At 41.4% G+C, this 27,382-nt stretch overlaps 1 protein-coding gene across 2 annotated transcripts in view; it reads left to right on the plus strand.

Moving 5' to 3' along the window:
- The window catches only part of atg4c (autophagy related 4C cysteine peptidase), a 46,095-nt gene that overhangs the window by 13,408 nt on the left and 5,305 nt on the right, over window positions 1-27,382 (plus strand). For both annotated transcript variants that reach the window (XM_033028272.1, XM_033028271.1), the window contains exons 4-9: window positions 5,556-5,789; window positions 6,096-6,456; window positions 11,593-11,663; window positions 15,853-15,998; window positions 20,882-20,960; window positions 26,852-26,928. In XM_033028272.1, the coding sequence (XP_032884163.1) occupies window positions 5,556-5,789; window positions 6,096-6,456; window positions 11,593-11,663; window positions 15,853-15,998; window positions 20,882-20,960; window positions 26,852-26,928 (968 nt within the window). The remainder of the gene's footprint in view (window positions 1-5,555; window positions 5,790-6,095; window positions 6,457-11,592; window positions 11,664-15,852; window positions 15,999-20,881; window positions 20,961-26,851; window positions 26,929-27,382) is intronic.

Consider the following 27,382-nt stretch of genomic DNA (forward strand, 5'->3'; position numbering starts at 1 on the left):
GGAGGAACAAAGTGTTGGGCAGCTTCTGTAGATGGAATGGAATGATTATGTTTTGAATCGGGGCCCTTCTTCAATTAATCAGATCAGTCAATCATGATCAGAAACATCATCTGCCCATTCCCTCCACAGATGCTGCCTGACCCACTGAGTTCCTCCAGCATTTTTTTAGGAAAACTGGAATCAGAATTATCGAGTGAGAGAGGTAAAAGTCATTGATTCAGAAAATGTATGGAATAAGCATTTCAAATTAGTATCATAGAGCTATGGGGCGGATAGATATTGGATAGAGAGGAAAAAAACGCCATTCCAAACAGCATGTATCTATACATATTGTGGAATTTTGTGATGGAAATGTAGCAAACCATCTTCCAGTCTCTTTGAAGAGATTTCAGGGTACCGAAAAATTGAAATGTAAAGAAGAAACCAATCAATCCAATTTCAGTCACGTGGAAACTCTTGGAGATGACAATCGAAGGAAAAAATAATTCCTACTTGGCAGATTTTAATGTGCTTTCATCTGGAAATTCAGAGGGTTGATCGTGATGTGATAGATCTCTATACAGTGTTCAAAAGGCAGTCTACCATTCTCTGCACCCTTTGTGTTCCTAAGCATTGGAAAAGACATAACAGGATGCAAATTGGATACTTTCTACAACGCATATGCAGCGTATTCGGTGACATGACAAATCTCTTTCCAAACTACAGGCAGTGAAGAAAGCAAATGGTATGTTAGCATTCATAGCAAAAGGATTTGAGTATAAGAGCAGGGAGGTTCTACTGCAGTTGTACAGGGTCTTGGTGAGACCACACCTGGAGTATTGCGTACAGTTTTGGTCTCCTAATCTGAGGAAAGACATTCTTGCCATAGAGGGAGTACAGAGAAGGTTCACCAGACTGATTCCTGGGATGGCAGGACTTTAGTATGAAGAAAGACTGGATAGACTCGGCTTGTACTCGCTAGAATTTAGAAGATTGAGGGGGGATCTTATAGAAACTTACAAAATTCTTAAGGGGTTGGACAGGCTAGATGCAGGAAGATTATTCCCGATGTTGCGGAAGTCCAGAACTAGGGGTCACCGTTTAAGGATAAGAGGGAAGTCTTTTAGGACCGAGATGAGAAAATCATTTTTTACACAGAGAGTGGTGAATCTGTGGAATTCTCTGCCACAGAAGGTAGTTGAGGCCAGTTCATTGGCTATATTTAAGAGGGAGTTAGATGTGGCCCTTGTGGCTAAAGGGATCAGGGGATATGGAGAGAAGGCAGGGATGGGATACTGAGTTGGATGATCAGCCATGATCATATTGAATGGCGGTGCAGGCTCGAAGAGCCGAATGGCCTACTCCTGCACCTATTTTCTATGTTTCTATGAGATGCTGGTGTACTGTCTTTGATTGCATCTCTATGTAGGTCGTCTAAGATGTTAAAGTCCAGCCATTTGAAACTGCTAACTCTTTCCACCAGGAGCCCACCAAGGAAAACTGATGCGTCTTTTCCCAACTTCTTCTTTATGAAGTCAATGATTAATTCTTTGGTTCTGTTGATGTTGACGACTGGTTGGTGCATCATTCCAACTGGTGTCATATCTCTCTCCTGTAACCTGATTCATCACCACCAGTGAATTGACCAACAATAGTGGTGTTGTCAGCAAATTTATGGATGGCATTGGAGCTGTGCTTAGCCACGCTGTCATGAGTGTAAAGAAAGTGGAGCAGGGGGATAAGTCTGTAACCTTGAGGTGCTACTGTATTGGTGGTCATTGAAGAGGAGACATTATCAAACTGCACTGCTTGCATTTATCCCAACTGCTGTGATAAAGAGGTATTCTAGTGCTAGATACACACTAACCACATTGTTCTTGATCACTTACAACACAGGCGTTCAATTTGATAAGGTGGATAATTCATCCTGTATCTCAATTAGGTTAATTATTGCCCCAATAATTTCCAAACAATTTTATTTGCTGGTAAGTGGAAGTTGAGAGAATCCATTGGTTTTCTTGGCTACCACATCTCCAGTATGTTTCTTCAGTTCGAGGAACTTCAGTTTCAAGTTGGTGAGATAGAATCCCTTGGAAGTTGAGGTGCATCAGCGAGAAGGAAAGTTACCTGAGCATTTTATTCCAGGAGGCGATCACATATCCTAGATTAAGTTCTGTACTTTTGGTCAGTCAAAAGTTAAAGGATAATGTGACTACAGGGGAGATGGGTATGAAAATTATTTTGTAAGGTTGCAGTCGTGTCTGCTCTTGCAGTTGTCCAACAATCTTGGGATAGATGTTTTTGATGCTGGAATCTTGTTGAAAGTAGTGAAAGTAGTGAAAATTCATAGGAGAATTACAGATTGAATAAGAAGGCCAATGGGATTGCAAGTAGAGAGAAAGTGGGAACCTGCTATTGTTCTCGTTGAAAGTCATGATTAAGGAAATGTAATACAAAGTTAAGGGATAGCTTATCATGCATGACGATAAGAAAGTTTAAATATAATACCATCATATTTCCAATCCAAATGACAACATTAGAGTTGTGAACATGAAATTTAATGGATTAATGTCTATAAAATGTGAAATTATGTTACTATTTCTGTTAGCTTCAAAATTGGTTCCTGCTTCCATTTAAGACCTCACATAATTATCACTTTATATATTTCATGTTCTATCAAGCAATCAGCAATGATTTTATTTATTTCCTCTTTATTGATGACTATATTGAAGAAGAGCATTATTGGAGATGCCATTTTTCAGAGAAGTGGCAACACTTTAAAAGTGATTGTAGACATAGAATACTGGAGTAACTCAGCGGGACAGGCAGCATCTCTGGAGGGAAGGAATGGGTGACGTTTCGGGTCGAGACCCTTGTTCAAACGTGATTCTTTGGTTATGAAGCATATTGCTGTGCCTTGTGCTGAATAGTGCAATTTGTCTCTTTTCAGTTGTTAGTGTGCTTTGATAGTTCATCGTGGTACAAGGAAGGAAAGTATTGGCAAATTGCTGTGCTCCAATTTCTGCTTTCTGAAAGAAATATAATTTTTTAAATAAATGCTACTTAAGAATGGGAGGGATAAACTTGTTTGCCTGTAAATTACTTTTGTGGTGTCAATAATGATTAACAATCATATGTATCTTGAAGCATGTTCATCACTTGTAACAGGGTCTGCAACCATAAGCAGAGCCCCTAACAACAATGGAGCACTATTCATACTGAGAAAACATCTAGTGCTGAGGGATTTTTCTGGTATTTGATGGAATGCCAGATTGCAGTCTTTGATTAAAGTATGTCAGAGTTTCTCAAGGTTGCCCTTCAGTGGTCCCTAGAACCCTCTGTGGCTTGAACTGAATGAAGGCAACCTTTAGTAAGTCTATACTTTGGGAGTACTTCAGGATAAGAATTGCATGAGGAAGGAGCTGAAGCGAAAATGTCAAAAAAATGAAAATGTTTTGAGTGCCAGGGTATTCCTTGGTTATACCCTGGTCAATTTTACTGGATGTGAAACACTACCACTATGGTTAGCTTTTTTCTTCATTTGTGTACCTTTTAAGACAATCGTGAGAACATATGGAATGAGAAATAGTGCTTCAGCGTTGCTTTTTCGCAGAGCATGTGCAAGCCTTCTTTTAAAGTACTTAAAGGCCAGAGATAAAAAGACAAAATGTTTGAGATAACGATAGAAGAAGGGTGAATTGTGAAACAGGAGGAAAGAATATGTGAAAATGGGAGGGGGAAGGGAACAAATGGGTGTGTGAATCAGGTGGGGCACAGCGAAAAAAGGGTGAGAAAAAGGGGATGGGAGACGTGAGAGTGGTTTTGTAGGTTAGTTACTGAAAATTTGAGAATTAATTGTGCATAAAATTAGGTTGTAAGTCAACCAAGCGGAATATGTTCCTGTTCTTCAATTTGCCTGTGACCTCATTCTGGAAATGGAGAAGGCCCAGGAGAGAGATGTTAGTATGCAGAGGGAGTTGAAATGGTTAGCAACTGGGAGATCCAAGAGGCCTTTGCGGACCCTACGCGAGTGTTCGACGAAATACGTCACCTAATCTACCCTCTGCTGATGTAAAGGAGACCACATCGGGAACACTGAATGTAGTAGATGAGTTTAGAGGGGGTTCGTGTGAACCTCTGGAAAGACTTCTGAGGTACTTGGGTGGGAGGAGGTATAGGGACAGGTGTTACATCTCTCGTGTTTGCAGGGGAAAATACCTGGCTTGGGTGGGAAGGGATGAGTGAATGAAGGAGTTGCTGAGGAAGCGGTCTATGCGGAAGATGGAAAGGGTTTGGGATGGGCTGATGTGACAGGTGGGATCATATTGGTGTCAAAAATGTCAGAATGATGTGTTGAATAGAGTTGTAGCGTGATGCTGCGTGGAAACAGGCCCTTTGGCCCATCTTGCCCAATACCGGCTGCACCAGCCAATAAGTCCCAGCTACACTAGTCTCAGCAGCCCATGTTTGGTCCATACCCTTCCAAACCTGTTCTATCCATGTCCATATCTAAGTTGAACGTTGGGATAGTCGCGGGGTTGGAACGACCCGGAGCGGGGCCGTACATCACCCGGCGCGGCTTTAAATGGCCGTGGGACTTACCATCATCCGCCTGGGGCTTCGACATCAAGAGAGAAATGGTGCAGGGGAGAGAAAAGACTTTGCCTTCCATCACAGTGAGGAGGAGATTCACTGTGATGGATGTTTGTGTAAATTGCATTGTTTGTATGTCTTGTAGGAATTGTCTTTGTTTGTATGGCTGTGGAAACGGAGTTTCGTTTGAGCCTCACTGAGGTTCAAATGACATGTAATAAAATATTGTATATTGTATTGTATTGTAGTTAGCTCACCAATGCACTCTTTCTTCTTAATGATGTTCCAAACAGTTAACAGTTAAAGCCTAATGTTTGGCTGATGTCTCTAACAGTTGTATTCTTGTTTCTCAGTCTCATAATGGCTTCTTTGACTTTCATTGGCACAACTTTGGTCTTCATGTTGATAAACAGCAATATAAGTTTCCAAAGGTGATGGAAAGACTGGAGGAAAGACTAGGTGCTGAGAGCTCTCTCATACATTCATGAAAGAGGCAATTAAACACACCTGAGCAATTACAAAGCCTGTGAAGCCATGTGTCCCAAACATTACCATGCCCTGATATTGGGGGACTATGTATAAACACAGCTGTAATTTCTACATGGTGAAACCAAAATGTATATAAATGGCCTTTGTTAAAATCTGACAATGTGCACTTTATACTCATGTGATTTTTTTTCTTCTCTCTATTACAAATATCAAATTGAGGGGTACAGAGGCAAATAAATAAATGATGGGTCTTTGTCCCAAACATTATGGAGGGCACTGTATTTCTGTGATATCCTACATGACTTCTTTACATCCCAAAACACTTTATAATTAATAAGCAGTTTTGAAGTGTAGTCATTGTTATAATGAACACTCCTTGTTGGTTCTCCATAGAATAGAACAAATTGCCTTTTCTGTTACTGTCAGGTTATTGTAACAAAACGTCAAAGCGATTGATTTTTAATGTTTATATTTTACTGCTTTTCATTTTCCAGGAACGGACGAGACTGCACCAAGCTGCATGGGTGCAGCTACAAACACTAAACTGGTTTCAAATAATGCGCATCAATTCCGTAAGGACTTCATCAGTAGGGTTTGGCTCACATACCGCCGTGAATTCCCACAGTTAAAAGGATCCTCTCTCACAACAGATTGTGGCTGGGGCTGCACGCTAAGGTCTGGTCAAATGTTGTTAGCACAAAGTCTTCTGCTCCATTTTCTTGGTCGAGGTGAGTGTGTTGTTTTGATGAGAAACTGCATTAGACTTTACAATGCTGTTTTGGTATATACATATTAAAATGCTCACTCTCTGTATGCAATTGACTATACGGATCAACAGTATACCTAGCTTGATCACTGTTTGTACCATGTTAGCTGATTTGAAAGGGAGTGATAATAGGATGACAACATGGGGAGGAATTGGTAATCAGAATGTTGTGAGTCTCCTGAAAATACATGTATTTTATGACACTATTATGGTCAAGATAAGGTTTTGCAGTTTAAAAAATATATATATTTGACATTTTCTTTTGCAGATTGGGTCTGGGAAGATGTGCCACAAATGGTTCCCATGGAATCTGAATTCTTCAAGTTGAACATATCAGAATCTGATGATGATGATGATGATGATAATGCAGGTTTTACCTTTCTGCCACCTTTGGAAAACTCACTTCAGGACATAAGTCAACAACCGGACTTGTCTATTGATGAAAAACTATCTTTAAATACAGTCGATGCAACAAGCGAGGATGAAAAGCTGCATCGGACCATAGTCTCTTGGTTGGGGGACAGTCCAGCAGCAACATTTGGAATACATAGACTGATAGAGTTGGGTGAAAACTCTGGCAAGCGAGCTGGGGATTGGTATGGCCCATCTGTAGTGGCACACATTTTAAGGTGAGTGGATTTTACAGGTTTTCTATTGACAAACTCGGTGTGATACAGCTACCATGATACAGCTACCAGGGCTCAAAAATGTAGGGGTATTAAATATTTTGGAAGAACAAAGTTCAAATAGCTAACTACATTGTGAATATTGATTTTGCACATTGCGGTTTGGAAAGGAAGCAGGGAGCCTTTAAATTGTACACTTGGTTTAAATCACAGATATTGTGATGAGGCTTAAAACCAAAAGAATCAAATATAACCAAAATGTTTTTTTTACACATTATTTTGGATACCTTTCTTTTGCCTTGCCCACTTGGCTAGATAACTAGCCAAGAGAGTTGGCACATGCCTTGCTGAATGATGCCATATTTATCTATTTCTTGTGATCATACTCCTGAAGTAGCTGAATGTAATTGGGTTCAAACATGCACTCGTTCCTGCCTGAAACTGCAGTTCACTTTCCATAATGCATTTTATGCTCTGAACATTTTTGTATATGAAATAACTTTATTGTAATCACATGCAAAATGTGTTTTAATGCAATTGAAATGTGGAGGAAGTCTGCATTGATCTTTGCTACACGTCATTGGTCGTAGGCTCCCAATCTGAAAAACAACCCTCCATTGCCATCCTCTGACTCGTAGAGCTATGCCAGTTTTACATCCAATTTGCCAGGTCGCCCTCGATCACATGTATTCTAACCTTCCAGACAAGCCTTCTTAAAGGCAGTCATGTACAGCGTGGGGGCAAATTTAAGTAAAATTGTCACAACAGAGTGGCTGTTATGATAGAGGTTGTAGAAAACAGTAGCTATTGTTGAAGTAAACTTGACAAGCTGTGGTGCTGAATACTTTAAATGGTATTCGCTATAGGTGGATGGATATGCAGTCCAATGTTGGGAGGACTGATTAACTAGCCTTCTGCTATGCTGCTTATTTAGTACAATACAGAACAATCCTGTAACTTATTCTCTGTAGGAGTTCCATCAACTCCCATGTGCTTCTTTTGGAAGTTATCTACATTAGGGCGTATTTTACAGCGATGGGTTAATATTTCAGCATATCTTTGGGATGGATGAAGAACTAGGAAATCCAGTGTAAACTTCATCACCTGCTCCCAGGTCCCCAGGGTTGTAACACAGCTGCATTAACTGCTGCACCACTATTGTGCTTTTTTTTTATCTTTGAAATCTACTGATTCCTTGGCATGAATAATCAAAGGTGGGGTACTTTGAAATGATTATGCCTTCATGGTCAGGAGAGATTTTAAGTCTCAGTTTGAAGGCCTCTTTATCTGATGCTTATTGGAATGGCACAATGGTGCAGCAGGGAGTCCTGCTTTCTGGTGGTTAGAGTGACCCGGTTCTATCCGAAGCTCTAGTGCTGTCCATGTGGAAGTATGCATATTCCCCCTGTACACTGTGGTTTCCTCTCACACTACAAATATGGGCTAGCTGATGGGTTAATTGGCTACTGTAAATTACCCCTCCTGTAGTTGAGTGGTAGGAGAATAGGGGGGGGGGGGGGGGGGGGGGGAGTGATGGCTATGAGGTAAAATAGTTATTGGGGAATGTGAGCGAATGAATTTAGTTGGGTTGCTTTGAGAGGTGGTATAGACTTGATGGGCCAAATGCTGCTATGTCGTAAGAAAGGATGATAACACGAGTATGCTGCCAGTGTTGTTTCATTATGAATAGATTGGATAAATGGAGCCCAGTACTGTGGAATTGTTTTTGATTAAATACAGTGGTGACTTATTAGGAAAAATGTAAATGAAATAGTGGAACAGCCAAGGAAGCTACCTTGAGGAATATTTATACAGATATTTTCAAGCGGCAATAATTATCTTCTAATTACTGTAATGAACGTGTACTGGTATGATTCCAACTGCTATGCAGTTTTCTTTTCAAGTAAGGCCTAGTTGAATATATGTTTGATCCTGAAGGCATGCACTCTCCCTTTCATTCATGTATATTTAAGTTCGTACCAAATCTTTGAGTTCAAGAACAAGTGGTTCAGTGGGTTATTGATTATTATGTGTCACTTAATGGTACAAAGTGATGGTTCCAACACCTTTTGATTGGGAAGAGAGTGATAATTGTTCATTGCTAGATTTATCTTGGGATTTTATTTTGTGTGGTAACACATATCTGGGCAACTTTCCAAATTGTTGGCTAGATACCAGCATCAAAGATGTATTGCAACAGCTTGCTTGAGATGAAGGGTCGTTTAATTCTGATGTGCTGGCCTTTACCAGTAGAGCCAAGATGTTATCAAGCCTACAACCTTTGCTGTAAAAATGGGCCATTGTAATTGTGAATAATTAGCCCTATGTATGCATCCTTAATCTAGATCTGGTTTCTATGTCAAGCACCACCCGGTGTTTAAAATATGTCCTCCTCATTTCCCCGCACTGTTACTACCTTTTTGCAACCATTCTCCCCCACTTCCCTCCTTCCCTCCAAAGATCGTTTGCTAATGTGAAGAGTGGTACGACAATTGTGCTGCATGCAGCTAACTTGAGTTAATAGAAATATAACATTTAGTCGTCATCTTCAAAGATGATTGATTGCAGTCATTGATGTCTTGCTTCCACTCAGGGCCGGATTTACCTATAAGCTAGACAAGCTTAAGCTTAGGGCCTCGAGGTCTAGGGGGGCCTCCAGCCAAGGCAGGCCACCTACCGTTCAACTCTGGGCGGGCCCCCCTCTCTATCTCTCTCTCTCTCCATCTCCCCCCGCTATCCGTGTCCGGGCCGCCGGGCTCCACTCGCTCCTCATCCGCCGGCACGGCAGGCCGCCTTGCACATGCGCATTGCTGCGACCTGCACGTCCTTCCCCCTGCACATGCGCACAACCACGGCCAGCACATCATCGGCCGCCCTGCGCATGCGCACTGCAACGGCAACTGGTCGGCGCTGGGCACTTTCTCCCTTGCTTTGAATTGTGGGAGATTTGGCCGCCATGGCTGTCCGGTCGCTGCCTCGCCGCCAGCGCTGAAAACCAACGCGGAGGGGGCCTCACAAGTGGAACAGCTTAGGGCCTCTCTGCATCTAAATCCGGCCCTGCTTCCACTCCAGTTAGTGGCAGCTAAACACCATTGTGCACGACTTGCACACTGTTGTGATACTTATGGGATAGGCATATGGGTTGTTTAGAATGTTATACAGGTATAAATACTCTTGCCCTTATCAATGCTTCTCCTCTATTCTGTGTGGTCACAGGCCATGATCTCCTTTGAGGCAGTGTGGATATTACATTTTAAGAGGTTTGTGAACATTTTTTGTTCATTTTTTAATTTGTGTTTTAGTATCATGGCATTACAGGCAAGGCCAGCATTTATTGCCAATCACTAATTCCTCTTGAGAAGGTGATGGTGATCCATCATCTTGAACCGCTGAAATCCTGTGGTGTTTGGAGTGCCTGCATTTATACCCAATGATAGTGAAAGACCAGTGATATGTTTCTAAAACAGAATGTGCAACTTGGAGGGGAACCTGCTGGTGGAGGCATTCTCATGCCCCTGCTACTCTTGCTTATCTTGGTGGTACAAGTCATGGGCGTGGGAGTTCCTGTTGTAATAGTGTGGCAAGTAACTGCAATGACATTTTTGTATGGTATATATGCTGCTAATTTCACCAACAGCAGACCGAATAAATGTTTAGGATGATGGACGATATAGTAACTAAGTGGATCATTTTGTGCTCTGTGATGTCAAGCTCCTTGAGCTGTCAGAGCTGCGTTCACCCAGATGAGTAGATTTATGCTATTTAGATGGTGGGAAGGTTTTGGAATGTCAGGAGGAGAGTCATTTGTTGCAGGATACCCAGTTCTAAACCTGCTTTTACAGTATTCATGCTATTGATGTGGTTGAATTTCTCCTATGATTGTAGGTGACGTTAATACCATTGAACGTCAAGGTTAGGTGGTTAGCCTCTTGTTATAGATGGTCATTGCCTGGCACTTTGTATCATGAATATTATATGCCACTTACCAGCCAATGCACAAATGTTGTGTTAGTCTTGCTGTGTTTATGCATGGACTATTTCCTTTGTTGAGGGGTTGTAAATGAATTGAAGATATCCACTTCTGATCTTGTGAGATGGAAGGACAGTCACTGATGAATCGGTGGAACATTGGACAGCTCCTGCACTGAAGACTGCTGCAATGATGTGTGGGGCTAGAATGATTCACTTCCATCATCTACTACCATCATTTTTATGCAAGGTTTGACTCCAGCCACGAGCGCAGTTTCTGCTCGATGTAAATTGATACAAGTTTTACAAGGACTTCTTTATGCTGCAGTCAGTCAAAAGTCACCTTGATATCTCCTCACCTCTGCAATTTGTCCGATTGGTCATCAGTAGGACGAAGGCCTGGAGCTCGATGGTCTTGATGAGGAACTGGATATCGGTGAACAGGCTTTTGGAGAGTAATTGTCACCTAGCAGCACTGTTGATGACCCTCCCATTACTCTGCTGATGGTTGAGTGCAGACTGATTAGACGGTCTGAGTGATTAAAAAGTCTGATATAATCTTACATCCAGATAGTTTGACCCTTGGTTCACCAAGCAGCTTTTTAAAAGAAGAATAAATGATAAATGGGTTGGAGTGACAGTTGGAACAGCATCTGATAGTCCAGAAAATCTGACAATCTGATACCATCAAAGTCACAAGGTTGTCAGATTATTGGTGTTTTACTGCAATTAGTCAAATTGGATGACCTGCATTTTGGTGAACATTATGTATCAGGCAATTTTGCAAATTATTGGAAATGTCAACATTGTAACAGCACGTTGTATTTCAAGGTTAGATGGTTTATCTCTTTTTAAAATGCGCAATGTTTGGCCCTTCGCCATGATATAAGTTGGAGTCCCCATGCTGTCTTGGGAAGCATGAATGAGTAATATATTTACCAACAGTGTTCATTTTAGGTACAATTTTTAAAAAAAAGTTTAACATTTTAAAGAAAGTTATTCAAAATGGTGCTGAAGTGCAGAATATTGATTGGTTGTCCTTAAACTTTTCTTCAGTTTAAAAAAAAAAAATCAGCTGTTTCAGAGTTTTTTTAGAATTAAAGTGAGTCCAATTTGATTAACATTGATTCGATGGTGAATGTCTAAACCTATTTAAATTCATTTTGTTAGGAGAGCAGTGGAAGATGCAGTGGAGCCCGAGCTACAAGGAATAACAGTTTATGTTGCTCAGGACTGTACGGGTGAGTGCCATGGTATGGTAATGAGGAGAGCTGGCTGGGCATTCTGCCCAGTTCTGCCAGTCATTTGAAATTGATGATGCCAGGCAGCATTTAACATTATTGAACATAACTCGTGTTTGATTTATTAAGAGTCAATGCTCTTGTGTTTTCCAGGAGCATAATTTTAATCCTTTTTGTTCACTGCTGTCAATTTGGAATGAAGATCAAGGTGGTTGTGGCGGCATATTTATTCCTGTATAAACAATGTCATTGTTTTAGTAAACCACAACTCCCACTTTCATTTTGTATAAATACAGAAAATGGTTGAACTGTACAATGGGTCAGGCAGCATCTGAATTAGAAAGAAAAAAGATAGGTTACCATTTTAGGGATATGGGATGGAAGAGCTTTGATTAAGACACCATAAGAGTACAAATGTAATAACATATTTTGCAAGAAGACAAGACTTTATGTTGTTGTCCGTAGGTTTATGGTTTTATATACAATATCTCCATCTTAGAAAGATGGTGCAAAGGGCATTATGCTTCAAAATGTCAACTCAGGCAGTCATATAAAGCACATGAGAAAGATCGACGGCCTTGATTTTAATCTCTCCTGCCAGACGACCGGAAGGTGTGTTTAGGTCAGTTGCAATTTACTCTCAGCCCGAACTGTCTATTTATTTATTTATTTATTTATTTGTTCATTTGCTTCAGTGAAGTCTGTGGAGCATGAAGCAGTGTGTGCTATAAATTGAGCCTCTGATACCTGCTTGTCCTCTCCAGCTAAGAAGTTTGGGTATCATCTTGCAGTTTATATCACCTTGTGATCTTTTATCATCTTTTATTTATTTCCTAATTGATTGCACTTGTCTTGGTCTCTTTATAAATGTCAGGAAAGACATTTTATATTAATTTTGAAGTTAATTATTTTGCTTATTGAATGGGAATGGATTGAGATGTGTCAAGGTAGGTTGTGTGAAGTTATTTAATATTTTAATAGTGTATTCTGAAACATTTGTAAACAGAAATGTTTAAATGTTCATGTAATTTGTGTAGTATTTAAGAGATAGGTCTTATTTCCTGATTCATGGCTTAAAGTCCTCCTTGAGGGATGAAAATTTGATTCTGTTGCATGAAAATGCCCAATGTGAACTGTATCCAATCTCAACACAAACTAGACTACAGAACCAAATTTAGTTTAAAACTAGAACCTGGAAATCCATTGGCCCATTTTTGGGTGCCTTAATTTTGGTACATGACTCTCCTAACACTGTTTTTAAAAAAGCTCTTGAAAGATTGTAAAATTCATTCATGCCCATTTGAAAAATATGTTATTGGTTTAACGCTACTCTGCTTTGTAACCACGGATCATTAATGAATACAAGCAGCACTCTTCCACTCACTGGGGTTTGAATGAACGCTGCATGATGACAAAGATGTGGTTGATTGCTTTTGATGGTTGGAGCGCGGAGGGTGCAGAATAGTATGTGCAATAGCTGTGATCTTTGTTCAGGGACACTTCTGGCAGGAAATTGTCAGGGTCTTGTCTAAGGACATGAGTGCACTCTCTGAATGCTTCCACTCTGGAGAACCTTGCAATGCAGTCAAAAATCTTGAATGCTTGTGCCATGTAAATAAATAATGTGGGTGGAGCATACTTGCTGCCAACTCTTGGGATGGGAAATATACCAGGGACTAAACTATGAGAGCAGAGCAAGAGCATGTGAATCTGCTTGAGCTTTAAAGTCACAGACACTAGTGAGGACCAGCTTGTGGAAGGGTTTCCTGTGTTAACATTCTTTTAAGAGATATGTGGGTAAGAGAATTGCTCCTGGCTATGCCTAGGTAGATCATGTTGCTGGGTGTTTTCCCTTCTCTTCCCTTCTCTTCCGTGCCCCGCAACATCACTTCTCCATCATTAAAAATAGAGGAGGTGGAGAGGCTTTTCAGAAGACAGAAAAGCCGGAAAGCACTAGGACCAGACAATGTTTCCCCCTCTACTCTCAAGCTCTGTGCCGAACAACTGGCACCGGTCTATACAGACATTTTCAACCAGTCCCTGCAAACCCGTACTGTCCCAGCCTGCTTCAAAGTCTCCACTATTGTCCCTTTACCCAAAAAGGCAAGGATTACTGGTCTTAATGACTACAGGCCTGTCGCACTGACCTCTGTAGTAATGAAGACCCTTGAAAGGCTTGTGCTGGCCAAGCTGAAAAATATCACGAACCCCCTGCTGGACCCTCTGCAGTTTGCATATCGGTCCAAGAGATCTGTGGATGGTGCAGTCAACCTGGGCCTGCACTTCATCCTCCAGCACCTAGATGGCCAGGGGACCTAAGCGAGTATTTTGTTTGTTGATTTTAGCTCTGCATTCAACACCATTGTGCCAGAGCTACTACACTCCAAACTTTCTGAGTTGACTGTGCCTGAACCTCTCTGTCGGTGGATCACCAGCTTCCTGACAGGCAGGAAGCAGCATGTGAGGCTGGGAAAGCACATCTCGGACCCGCAAACCCTCAGCATAGGAGCACCGCAAGTCTGCGTACTTTCCCCTCTCCTCTACACCAATGGCTGCACGTCCACTGACACCTCTGTCAAGCTTCTCCAGTTTGCGGACGGCACAACCCTGATTGGACTGATCCAGGATGGGGAGGAATCTGCCTACAGACAGGAAGTGTCACAGCTGCCGTCCTGGTGCCATCGCAACAACCTGGAGCTCAATGCTCTTAAGACATGGAATTGATAGTAGACTTTATGAGAGCTTCCCCTCCCCTCCCTCAACTCACCATCAACAACACCACAGTCACATCTGTGGCGTCTTTTAAGTTCCTGGGAACCATCATCTCCAAGGACCTTACGTGGGAGGCTACCATCGACTCCACAGTCAAAAAGGCACAACAGAGAATGTACTTCCTGCGGCAGCTGAGGAAGTACAATCTGCCACAGGCAATGATGGTCCAATTCTATATGGCTATCGTAGAGTCTGTCCTCACCGTCTTCATCATGGTCTGGTTTTTGCTCAGCCACCAAGCACGACATCCAGAGGCTGCAGCGAATCGTCTGATCAGCTGAGAAGGTTATTGACTGCAACCTTCCCTCCATTGACGAACTGTACACTGCAAGGGCCAGGAAGTGAGTGGATAAGATCATCTCTGATCCCTCTTACCCTGGCCACAAACTCTTTGAATCACTTCCCTCTGGAAGGCGACTACGGACTGTCAAAGCTGCCACAGCCAGACATAAAACAGCTTTTTTTCGACGAGTAGTAGCTCTACTCAGTAACCAAAAATCTGTAGCCTCCTTTTGCTCTGGTATTTTATTTAATTCACATGTTTAATCAATAATGTTTTATAATTAATGTTTAATGTTTTATGTATCATTCCTAACTGTCACTGTATGTCAAGTTGTCATTTGCAGGCGGAGCACCAAGGCAAATTCCTTGTATGTGAATACTTGGCCAATAAACGTATTCATTCATTCAATATTAGTCACCTGCCAGTCCACTGGCACCTCACCCATATCTAATGATAATTCAGATATCTCAGCCAGGGCGCTTGCAATTTATTTTCTAGCTACCCATAACGTCTTTGTGCATATTTGATCAGACCGGTGAGATGTGTCTACCTGCATGCACCCGAGGACGTTTAGCACCTCCTCTACCATAATATGAACTTCCGCAAGACACTTCCATTCACTGTCCCAAGTTCCCCAGTCTTCATAACTTTCTCCACAGTAAGAACATAGGAGAAATACTCATTGAGGATTTTGCCTACGGAAGCAAATAACTCCTGCGGCTCCACACAGAGATGACACTCTGGATTCTGAGGGGCCCTATTTTCTCTCCAGTCATTCAATTTCCCTTACATTACAAACACAGATAGCGTAATTTATCCATTTTTAGAAGATTAAATAATGTTTCTACATTAACAGAATGAATAATAATGTAATTTCTGAAGTCATTTAGTTGAATAGATATTTTTTCAACTCATGAGAAACCAGGTGAGAGCCAAATTGAACTAAATGTGGGCAAAAAACGTTGATTTCCAATTTGCTTGGGGAAGGCAAGAAATAAAGGACACATTTTCAAGGGAATAGAGCATGTTGCCTTGATTTTTTAATTGAACATAATGTATGTGCAGGGAAGCAAAAGAACATATTTGCAAATGTTATAAGAACAAACTGTGACTAACGTGTTGCACTCTTTTTAGTTTATATTGCTGATGTAATGGAAAAACATTTACAAACCCATGAACATGGAATGCCAAATTCATCAGAAAGAAATGCTGTTGTTATCCTAATACCAGTGAGACTTGGAGGGGAGAAGGTCAACCCTGAATACAAAGAGATTGTAAAGGTATCGGTGATAGGAAATCTTTCCATCATATTTAGATGATTCTTTGCTGCTTTGTTGTAACTTTTTTTCATTTTAGTTTCAAATCCTATAATACTGACCTGGGTCATATTAAATTACTAATGGTGAGGAAATTCTACACATTTTAAAACAAATTTTGATTTATACTGGTGTTGTGGTTCCAGTAAGGCTCATCCTTAACCAAAGAAGTAGAAACATTGACTTCCTGTTACTAATTATTCTTGAGTAACTTCTGCCAAGTACTACATTTGTATTTAAGATTGATGAGATCCAGATTTGTTTTGGTTGTGATGCTCTCCATTGTTACAAAGGCTGGTGCCTCAATGAAAAGTATTTGTATTTGGGGAAGGTGGTCTATATTAACCTCAATAATGTAATGAAACATAGAGCAGTACAGCATACGAACAGGCCCTTCGGCCCACCATGTCTGTGCCAAACATGGTAGCAAGACCATCTTTTTTCCACCTGCACAAAATCCATATCCCTCCATTTCCCTTCATGTCCTTATGCCCAAAGATTATAGAGCAGAGCAAGATGCGCCACTGTGCGAAAAAAGAGTAGTATGACATGGGTATGACACGACGCCATTTTATTGAGCAGCAATTTACAATAGTATTAATAACATTTACAATGATATTAACTAAATATGTGAAGTGATCGATTATATATAACACACTTTTCCCTACAACACTGATTACACCAAAGATGATAGAGCGGATCAATCTTTGGAACGGATTACACCAAAGAAACTAGAGGAGCATTGCCCGCTGCCTCGGGAGCGCAGACCGCGGGCAGACGCTTGAGGCTCTCCCGCCGGCTGCCTTCATCTGGTATCGTGGGGACCGAGAATCAGTCCTGGATCAACTCAGGAGTACAGGAAACGTCCTCTTCCCCCAAAGATACTAGAGGAGCCTCTTGTATTTTAGCTTTTCCCTGCGACCTGATGTAAGAGCAGATTGTATAACTGTGGAGTCCGTCCCCCCTACCAAAAATGTCGCGTTTGGCATAAACAAATTGCGGCCGTGACGTTCCGTTACGTACTACACGTCAGCCCATTGGATTTCGGAGGAGTGGTCTATCTTGTTCTGCTCTATAATCTTTGCTTATGCCTATCCAAAAGCCTCTTAAATGCCATATTTGTATCTACCGCAACCACCAACAATGGCAACATGTTCCAGGCACTCAAAATCCTGTGCCCCGCACATCTCCTTTAAATTTGCCCTTCTCACTGAAAGCTATGCCCTCTAGTTTGATGTTTCCATGCTGGGGAAAAAAGATTCTGTCTGTCTACCCTATCTATGCCTCATAATTTTATATACCTATCAGATCTCCCCGCAGCCATTGGCGTTCCAGAGGAAACAATCCAAGTCTGTCCAACTTTAGGATTACCTTAGCTCACCTGTATCTAATGCCCTCTACTCCAGTCATGGGAAGCATTTTTGTTTTGTGGGAATGGGGTGCTCAAAAGTGCAAGGTGACTAATGATGCTTTTGAATGGTTATGACTCGGGAGTGGAATAATGAAGATTTTCTGATGTGTCTGGAAACTTTTATTCATCACTGGAAATTGATCTATGAACTACCTCTGCTAGGTCACATCCTCATTTTGTATGATTTAATACATATATTTGCTTATTTGTGACTTACAAATTAGACTTTTTCTCACAACCCATAATGAAAAATGAGAGCTTTCTAACAATTTGGAACAAGGAGCCAGTTTGATTTTGCTGTTTAACTTGCAAGAATTTCTTTTTGGGGGGGGCGGGGAGGGTAATTTTTCATATTTGATCCACTGTCAAGATTTTGAATAGTTAATTTTTTTTCATCCATATCTTTTGTACAAACTTTGCAAAGAGTAATTCAGGTCGGGCTTTGAATTGTCTGCTGCATAGCTTATAAGTACTGATCCAAGCACAATCCATGTTTAAATCTCATCTGGACCAGAAAGCCCAAATAGATTTTCACTTTTTGTTTGGTAATCGTATGACCACTAGAACAGTAATATTTTAACAAAAACTGATTGGTGGAGATTGAGCAGAGGAAGTCCAAAGAAGGGTCTTGACCCGAAACGTCACCCATTGCTTCTCTCCAGAGATGCTGCCGGTCCCGCTGAGTTACTCCTGCATTTTGTGTCTATCTTCAATTTTCTTGGCCCTGCTCTGGGAGTAGAAATGGGGGCGGATCCGGACCGCAACGGCCGTGAGCCCCAGGCCGAGTTCGGCGATCGTTTGCCTGCTTCTGCTGCTGTTGAAAATTAGACGTTGCGTCGCTCCAGGGTCTTGGGCCTGTCCCATCTTGATTGTCAGTTCCACGACAGGCCGTTGGCGCGCGAAGATTTCGTTCACTGCAAGAATTTCGGAGCCCCACGCGATGTCGCGCACAACTACATACCCCTCCGCGCTTCTAAGTGGGACCGGCCCCGCGCGGCCATATGGTGCCCGTACGCCTCAAGCGAGCACGAGGTTGCGTAATTTGCGAGCCAAGGACGCGTAAGTGGGACAGGCCCTTAACTCAGCAGATCGGGCAGCAACTCTGGAGGACATGGTTCCAAAGTGTCACCGATCCACCTCCCGACCCATTCCACTCAGGTTGAAAGCATTCTCAAAACAACCTGCAGACTCCTGCTTAGCTCAGCTATTTACTCAGCTGAGCTTTTTTGATTATATAGTGAAAGAGAAACAACATGGAAAAATGCTGACGAGCAACTACCCATTTACACTAATCTTATTAACCATTTAAAAAATTCTTCCCACATTCATCAATTCCTCGCAGATATCACCACTTACCTACACACCAGGGGCAACTTGCACATCTTTGGGAACCGGAATATGTAGAGGAAACCCACATGGTCACAGAGAGAACATGCAAACTCCTCACAGACAGTACTTGAGGTCAGGACAGAACAGTTTCTAGCATTATGAAGCTACAGTTCTAATAGCTGTGCCACTATGCAACTCTGCTCTGTAGCCTGAATATTTGTTTATTTGAAATTTCATTGAAATTACTTGTAGCATTTTAAAAAAATCATTACAGCATCATGGAATGATGTTATAATAGAATGTTGTTTTGAAGATGTGTTAAAAGCCTCCTAAACCATGTAATAGATTACCCATGCCTACGGCCTTGAATTTATCCACATGATAAGTTTTTATTGCACTTCACTTAACATATGAAAAGAGTGCTAACTAAGCATGCTTAGCAGGACAGGTAATAAATACCTTGAATGTTTCCAGAGTCAAGGCTGCTCAGTCATTTAAACAAACAGTTTTTATGTTCTTTATAGAGATTTTACAATGAAAGACAGTTAACAGCCAATTAAATACTTGTGTTTTTGTGGCCATTAAACACTGTTTGGAATTTTATAAATACCAATGTTAAAAACTCAATCCTGTTTTCTTTTAAATAGCAATCACCTCTATGGTTCAATAGGATGCATAATATCTCAGGAAATTAATCAACCTTGCAGATTACCAGAGTCTCAGGTTCTTAAATTAGGCAAGATCTTTCAGAATGATAGAATTGGCCACAGTTACACAGACACATTGCTGGTGCAGACATTAGCTCAGGGCATAATCAGATTTAGCCATGGTCTTGTTTTTCAGTATTTTTATTGTCACTGTTTTGTCTAATTTATATTTTGTGTGTTTGAGTCTATGCCTGTGATGCTGCTGCAAGCAACATTTTCATTATACCTGTATCTCACTGTACTTGTGCATAGGATAATTAACTCTATTTGACTTGATTTTTTAATAACTTGCCAAAAATTTAGTAAAATGTAGAACAAATATAATTTTAATGGATGACTGCCGGAATCCACACCACTACAGCATAATTAGGATCTTTGAGACAGAAAATTAAGGGCCTGTCCTACTAACGTGACTTTTCAGCGACTGTCTTCGACCTTCAAGCTCGAGGGCACTTGCCTGAAACCACAAGCTCGATCGACCGCGTGCACACACACACACGCACACGTACGTACACACGTGTCGGGGGCCAGGGACAGCGGGGGAGCGCTGTCTGAAATTCACACACGTGATGAACAGGAAGGTAAAAGACGGCTGGCACAGTGTACAGTAAGTCCTTTAGAGAGCGCGGGTGGGTGGAGGAGGGGGGGAGGGAAGGAGTGGAGACACTTTTAAGAAGCCAGACAACTTTTAATAAAGTTTAGCGGGCATTTAACAATACCAGTCAATTTTCCTTGGTTCTGAAAACCCCAATGAGCCAATTAAAATGCCCAGTCAGCAAAGGGATTGCCTACGGCTACCTTGACTGCCTATAACTACATAGCGACGTCACTCCACTCGAACCATGCCGATCAATTTTTACTGGCGGAAATTTTTTCAGCATGCTGAAATTGTTTCCTCATCCAAACTGAGGCTGCGAGTATGCGGGAACTTCCCTCAAGCATGAAGGAGAGTTACAGTGACCTCCTAGGACCACGAGTCGACCATGCTGCGAGTTTGCGTCGAGCGCAAACTTTTCTAAACTTGCAAATTAGGTCACCGCAGTGGGACAGGGCCTTTAGGAAAAAGGTGTTGTTTCACTACACCCTAATTTCTTCACCACCTTCACTCACTACATCAATGATGGTAATGGAGATTAACATCAAAATAAATATGAAAAGATCTGCCATTATGCAAACACTAGTTATCCATTTCCTGCACAATCATTACCAATGTTTTGAATTCTCCACAGCTGTATTGTCAGTTTTTTTATGGCTTATACCATAAATGATTGTAGACCAAATGCAAAATCATTGTGGGGGTTGAATATTGTTTTCCAATTTAGAAAGGATATGATTGTAGAGTTGTCATTTAAAAAAAAAAAAAAAGTAGAACATGTTTTAACAGTTCTTTTCTTAAATAGGGGGTCTTGAGTCTTGAGTTCTGTGTTGGAATTATTGGTGGAAAGCCAAAGCAATCTTTCTACTTTGTCGGATTTCAAGGTTTGTATATTTAGCAATTGGTGTGGGATTTTTTTTTCTCCAATGACCACCAATGTAATTATCATACATGTTGCCCTTCTGATTTGGTTGCAAATTGTAATATATTACAATTTTATCAGTGATGGAAGCATTGAGATATTATTGTCCAAAAAATTCTAAGGAAATGTGGTAGCCTTTCCTAGGTCATATAATAGAACATTGAACATTACTGTCTCGGGCTTCCAACTCACAATGTTGTGCTGAATGTGATGCCAAATTAAACTAATTTCTTCTGCCTGCATTTGATCCATATTCCTCCATTCCCTGTAGAGTTATGATCCTATCTAAATGCCACTATCATTTCTCCTTCCATCACCACTCCTGAAAGCACGACGCAGGCATCCGCCACTCTGTGTTTAAAAAATAAACTTGCCCTGCCCATCTCCTTTAAACTTCTGCCCTCTTGCCTTAAAGCTATGTTCTCTCATATTGGGCATTTCCATCCTTGTTAAAAGGTTCTGACTGTCTACCCTACAATATCCCTTTCATAATTTGATAAAGTTCTGTCGGGTCTCTCCTTGTTCTTTAATATTTTGGAGAAAACAATCCAAGTTAGCACAAGCTCTCCTTATGGCTAATACCCCTCGTACCCAATAACATCATGGTAAGCCTCTTCAGCACTCTGTCCAAATCCTCCTACATTTACATCCAAACCGTTTACATATATCACAGACAACAGGGGTTCCACATTCTTCCTGTAATGGGGTGACCGGGAAAAAAAGCTGCAACATGACTTACTAACTTTTAAACGCAATTCCCTGATCAATGAATCTGTCCTGTGGTATGCTCTGACAGTTTTCTTCAGTGCCCACAACTCCACCAATTGCTGTGCCATCTGCAAATTTACTAACCAACTTATCTATACTTCTGTCAGGGCCATTGATATATATACCACAACATTATGAGCATGTATTGTTATGGAATTACTATTTAAAGGAAACTTTTAGGACATCAACAATAATACCCCTGCATTTCTTCAAAAATCATGCAATATTTTAAGTTTATTTAAAGAGAGGTTAGGGCCTTCAATTTAAGATCTGATCTGAAAACACAATTTTTATGAATATTGCCTCAATATTACATTTGAATATTGGCCTTGATTTTAGTACAAAACTAATATGGGACTTGAACCTGGAACAACTGGCTTTGAGGCAAAATGCTCCAAGTAAGCAAGTTTAAATAAACCTCTTTATAGCGAATGGCCTCTAATCCAGGCAGCGTTCTGGTAAACATCTTCTGCACCCTCTGCGAAGCCTTCACATCCTTCCTTAAAGGGGCAACCAGAACTCCACATAACACTCCAAATGCGGCCTAACCAAAGTCTTACAAAGCTGCAGCATGACTTCCTGACTCGTATGCAATGCCCCAACTGTACCCTACACCTCCTTTACCGCTTTATCTACTTGTGTTGCCCCTTTCAGAGAGCTCAGACCCTGAACCTCAAGAATCCTCAACACCAATCCTGTTAAGGGTCTTGCCATTAACTTTATACCTTTTCCTTACATTTCACCTGCCAAAATGCAACACCTCACATTTGCATGGATTAAACTCCATCTGCCAATTCTCTGCTCATTTCTGCAACTGATCTATATCGCACTGTCTACTTTGACAACCTTGCTACCTCTCTGCAACTCCATCAATTTTGATGTTGTCTGTAAAATTACTAACCAACCCATTTACATTTATTTCCAAGCCGTTTATATGTATCACAAACAAAGGATCCAGTATAGATACCTATGATAATCTAGCCACAGGCATCTACCTATAGACACCTGTGGCTAGAGGAGATACAAAGATCTTCGTCAAGATCCCTACAATACCTTCTTGCCTCCCTCTGTAACCTGGGATAGATCCTATCAGGCTCTGTGAATATTAGTCGCAGCATATTAGTATTCCCTCCATTGATCTCACTGTCCACCATGTCCTTCTCCTTGGTGAATACAGATTCAAAGTTCTTGTTTACAATATACAATACAATACAATACAATACAATACCTTTTATTTGTCATTTGAACCTCAGATAAGGTTCAAACGAAATTTGGTTTCTGCAGCCATACAAAAAAAGAACCAAGACACACACCAACACAATTCAATTCACATAAACATTTATCACAGTGAGTCCTCCTCACTGTGATGGAAGGCAAAACTTAAACATATCTCTCCCCTGCACTCCCCTCTCCCCCCCATGTCAGAGTCAAAGACAGAGTCAAAGCCCCCGGCGGGCGATGTTAAATGTCCCGCAGCCATTAAACCCACGCCGGGTGATGCAAGGCCACGCACCGGGTCTTGGTGTTGGAGCCCCGGCGGGCTCTTGGTGTTGGAGCCCCGGCGGGCGCTCACAAAGTCCCGCGGCCATTCCAAGCCGCGCGGGGCGGTGATGTAGGCCCCGCTCCAGGTAATCTTCAACCCCGCAACTCGGGCGGGAGAAGTCGCCGTTGCGGAAGCCCCGAAAAGCGGTCTCCCACCAGGGACCCGCGAGCTCCCGGTATTACTGTCCACAGACCTGCGGTTGGAGCTTCCGAATCTCCGGGTGTCGGGTCACAGCAGCGCTCCACCACAGCTCCACCCGCTCCGGACTCGGCCAGCTCCATGATGGTGAGTAAATCCGCAGCTCCGCGACTGGAGCCCCAGGTCATTCCTGTTGGAGGCCGCTCCACGTTGCAGCCCCAACGACAGCGGAGACCCGACAAAGAAAAGGTCGGGTCTCCCGTGCAGGGGAAAGACCTTAAAGTTCCCCCACCCCACCCCACCCCCACACACATACCCCGACAAAAAAAACAATAAAAACTACATAGAACAAGACAGAAAACAATAAAAAGACAGACGGACTGCAGAGGCTGCTGCTGACAAGAGTCGCGCCGCCCACCTGTACATTACTACTTTGTATACACTCTTGTGTCTCCTAGAATAAATTCCCTTTATCCTTTAGCAGTCCTGCCTTCTCCCTGGCTATTTTCTTGTTTTTAATGTACTTATAAAAAAAACTTTGGGATCTCCTTTATTCCCAAAGAAAGGGATTCTTTTTTTCTTATTTAAGAAAATGGTATGTTCTAGAACTAGAGAGAAAGAATGAATGATTACTGAAGATGAACCTGGGAACTGCATCTAGAGAAGAATTGAGTGAATTGAGTTTATACATTAATGACTTGTCTCTTATTAACTGTGCATGCAGAGTAACATTTTCTGAATTTCGGAATAAAGCGAAGCTTGGAGGTGTGATAAAGAATCTGCATAGTGGTTAGCCATGTGAAGTTGTGGGATAGCTAATGGGCAAATATGGCAGATGGAACCAAGTACAGAGGATTGTGAAATGAAGAGAATTGTGAAGTGACAACCTGGGAACTGCAGGTCCTCTGGCCTGGTCCCCACCCAGGATTTCCGCCCATATACTGCCGGGTATTGATGCTTGCCCAATAACGACATCTCTCAGGAAACAACTTCAGCTGGGAGACTTCCCACTCCTGGTAAAGTGGCAGAGTAAAAGTAACTGGTGATCACGGTTTAATGAACCAGATCTGCTGCAAAAATTACCGGTGAGCACAGGGCGGAGAACAGCTCGTATCCACCTCCATTAAGATAGTTCATGTGTTCACCTCACACCGCATCTCAGTGTCACTTTAATCTTACCTTCTAAATGTAACTTTTTATTTTTAATAAACTCAGGTTATTAGAAATCTCAGCTATTGGCAGCAATCTAGAGTTTTCCTGTCACGGATACAATGATGGAATGTTAACTCCTGATTCATGAATTCTTGCAGAATAAAAAATGTTTTTAAAGAATGTAAACCCATTGTAATTAAGGGAGTCTGCATGCACTTCTTGATAACTTCAGGAACATTTGCTGGAAATGGGAAAATTCATTCATTTCCTGAGCAGAAAAATTGAGTTGGTTTCTTATGCCCCTGGTCCCACTTAGGAAACCTGAACGGAAACCTCTGGAGACTTTGCGCCCCACCCAAGGTTTCCGTGCGGTTCCCGGAGGTTTTTGTAAGTCTCCCTACCTGCTTCCACTACCTGCAACCTCCAGCAACCACCTGCAACCTCCGGGAACCGCACGGAAACCTTGGGTGGGGCGCAAAGTCTCCAGAGGTTTCCGTTCAGGTTTCCTAAGTGGACAGGGGTTACTGTAATTGTAATGTAACTACACAGCCCACTGATGCTGGTTGTTAGAATGTGGAGATGATGCAAAGAACACTTTGCTGGAATTATTCCAGGGGTGAAAAATTCAGTTACAAGGTTTGAAAGATAATGAATGAAAACAGGACCTTCAGCCCACTGTGTCCATGCTGACCCTTGATCACCTGCTAACACTAGTTCTATGTTATTCCACTTGTTCATCCACACCCTACACACTAGGGAAAATTTACAAAGGCCAGTAAACTTACAAACAACTTGGGATGGGAGTTGACGGGCTTGTCCTTGTAGCAGAAAAGTTCGAAAAAATACTTTGAAAGAGCTACAAAATAATGACTGGTGCAGAATGTAAGCAGGGAAGCTATTCCCAAAAGGCAGATGATTTGAGAACTTAATTTGGGGCAAAAGATACAAAAGAGCATAAGAAAAAAGGTTTTTGTTATTGAGTGACATTGATATTGAACTCGCTACCGATAGGGATGGGTCGGAAAGAAATCAATAGATGCTTTCAAAAAGGATTTTAGCACTTGACAAAGTATATAATACATAGTGTTGTGAATAATTAGGGAATGGTACTGACTGGATTGCTGTACCGAGAGCTAATGTAAACACTTTGCTGTTTAGCCACTTGTGCTGTAACAATTATTTGGTTCTCTTACTGATAATTTGCATTCTTCATTTGTATTAATTAAAAGTTAGCCAATGGATATTGAATTATATTGAAGTTGCACTTTTACACAAATCATTTGGCTCTACCAGCTGAACTAGTTCAACCGATCCTTTCCTTCACCAACTTTGCCTTTTGAAATGGTCTGTGCTTAGTTTCTTACTGTAATTGTAATCAACAGACTTCCTTCATTCTGATAAACATGATCTTTTGCTTTCACCTTTTCCTGAATGCCTTGCATTTAGTCTGTTGCATGTATTCACTTATTTTAGATTCTCTCTCTTCCCCTCCAGATGTCCAATTCTGTATGTTCAAGAAGGAACTGCAGATGCTGGAAGACCGAAGGTACACAAAAATGCTGGAGAAACTCAGCGGGTGCAGCAGCATCTATGGAGCGAAGGAAATAGGCGACGTTTCGGGCCGAAACCCTTCTTCAGACGAAGGGTTGAAGAAGGGTTTCGGCCCGAAACGTCGCCTATTTCCTTCGCTCCATAGATGCTGCTGCACCCGCTGAGTTTCTCCAGCTTTTTTGTGTACGTCCAATTCTGTATGGTGGCTCCATAAGCATTATAATGCAGCAGCTACACATCCTACTGTCTCTGAAACTGAGATCTGTTGATTTTGGTCCTAAAATTGTAATGTATTAACTGTTGCCTTTAATTGAGTCACCAGTCTCTTTACATTTGTCACCTGAGGCAGACCTTACTCTTTCTTTATATCCCTGTATATATGATATTTTTTCCATATAATTAGTTTTTTTTTTGTACTGCATGGAACATTGAGACTTATTGACAGAAGATCATACTATTAAATTGTCTTTTATTTTTGATTGAGTTTTGCAAAATTAAAAAAAATATTGATAATTGCTTGTGTGAAATAAATTATTTTGTTCAAAGTATGGGTCGACCATTCAAAATGTCTGAAAGACTGCAGCCAAACTGTGTTTGTAAGGTGATGTATAGGTATCATGCACTCGTTGCACATTTTGAAGGAATGAAATTTGAAGAACAGGTCTGATTAGGGGTTTTGAATTTCTTTTTTGTCCTTCAAGATGACAGTTTAATTTACATGGATCCTCATTACTGCCAATCAGTCGTGGATGTCAGCTTGGAGGATTTCCCACTCGAGGTGAAGTTTTGTTTCTGTAAACCGCTAACTTCTCCTTCTCCTTTTACCTGTAAATTAAAATGATTTTGTTTGTGGTGAGGGGCCACGTTACATCTAATATAAACACATTTCCATCGTCGTTAAAACTTGTCAGTAATACAGTTGACAGAACCTTTTAAGCTTTCCTGTTTGTTAAATTTATGAGGGTTACTCGTGAATGTGTGGCATATGTTTCAACGTTACGTACATACAAATCCAATTAAGACTATTTGAAGTTCCAATTTCATAGAAACATTTGTGCACCAAGAGATTATTTCAAAACAATGCCTGTAAACTAACCAGGTAGTGGTTTGAGATTGGCTCTCATTTTGCGCAGGATCCATACATTTGGCAACATTTCTAGGTTACACTTGAAGCTAAACATTTAATTTTAAAAGAAATGGAAGTTCTTATTGATGTGTTATAATTCTTGTGT

The sequence above is a fragment of the Amblyraja radiata genome, chromosome 10, assembly GCF_010909765.2.
Source record: "Amblyraja radiata isolate CabotCenter1 chromosome 10, sAmbRad1.1.pri, whole genome shotgun sequence".
Classification (NCBI taxonomy): Eukaryota; Metazoa; Chordata; class Chondrichthyes; order Rajiformes; family Rajidae; genus Amblyraja; species Amblyraja radiata.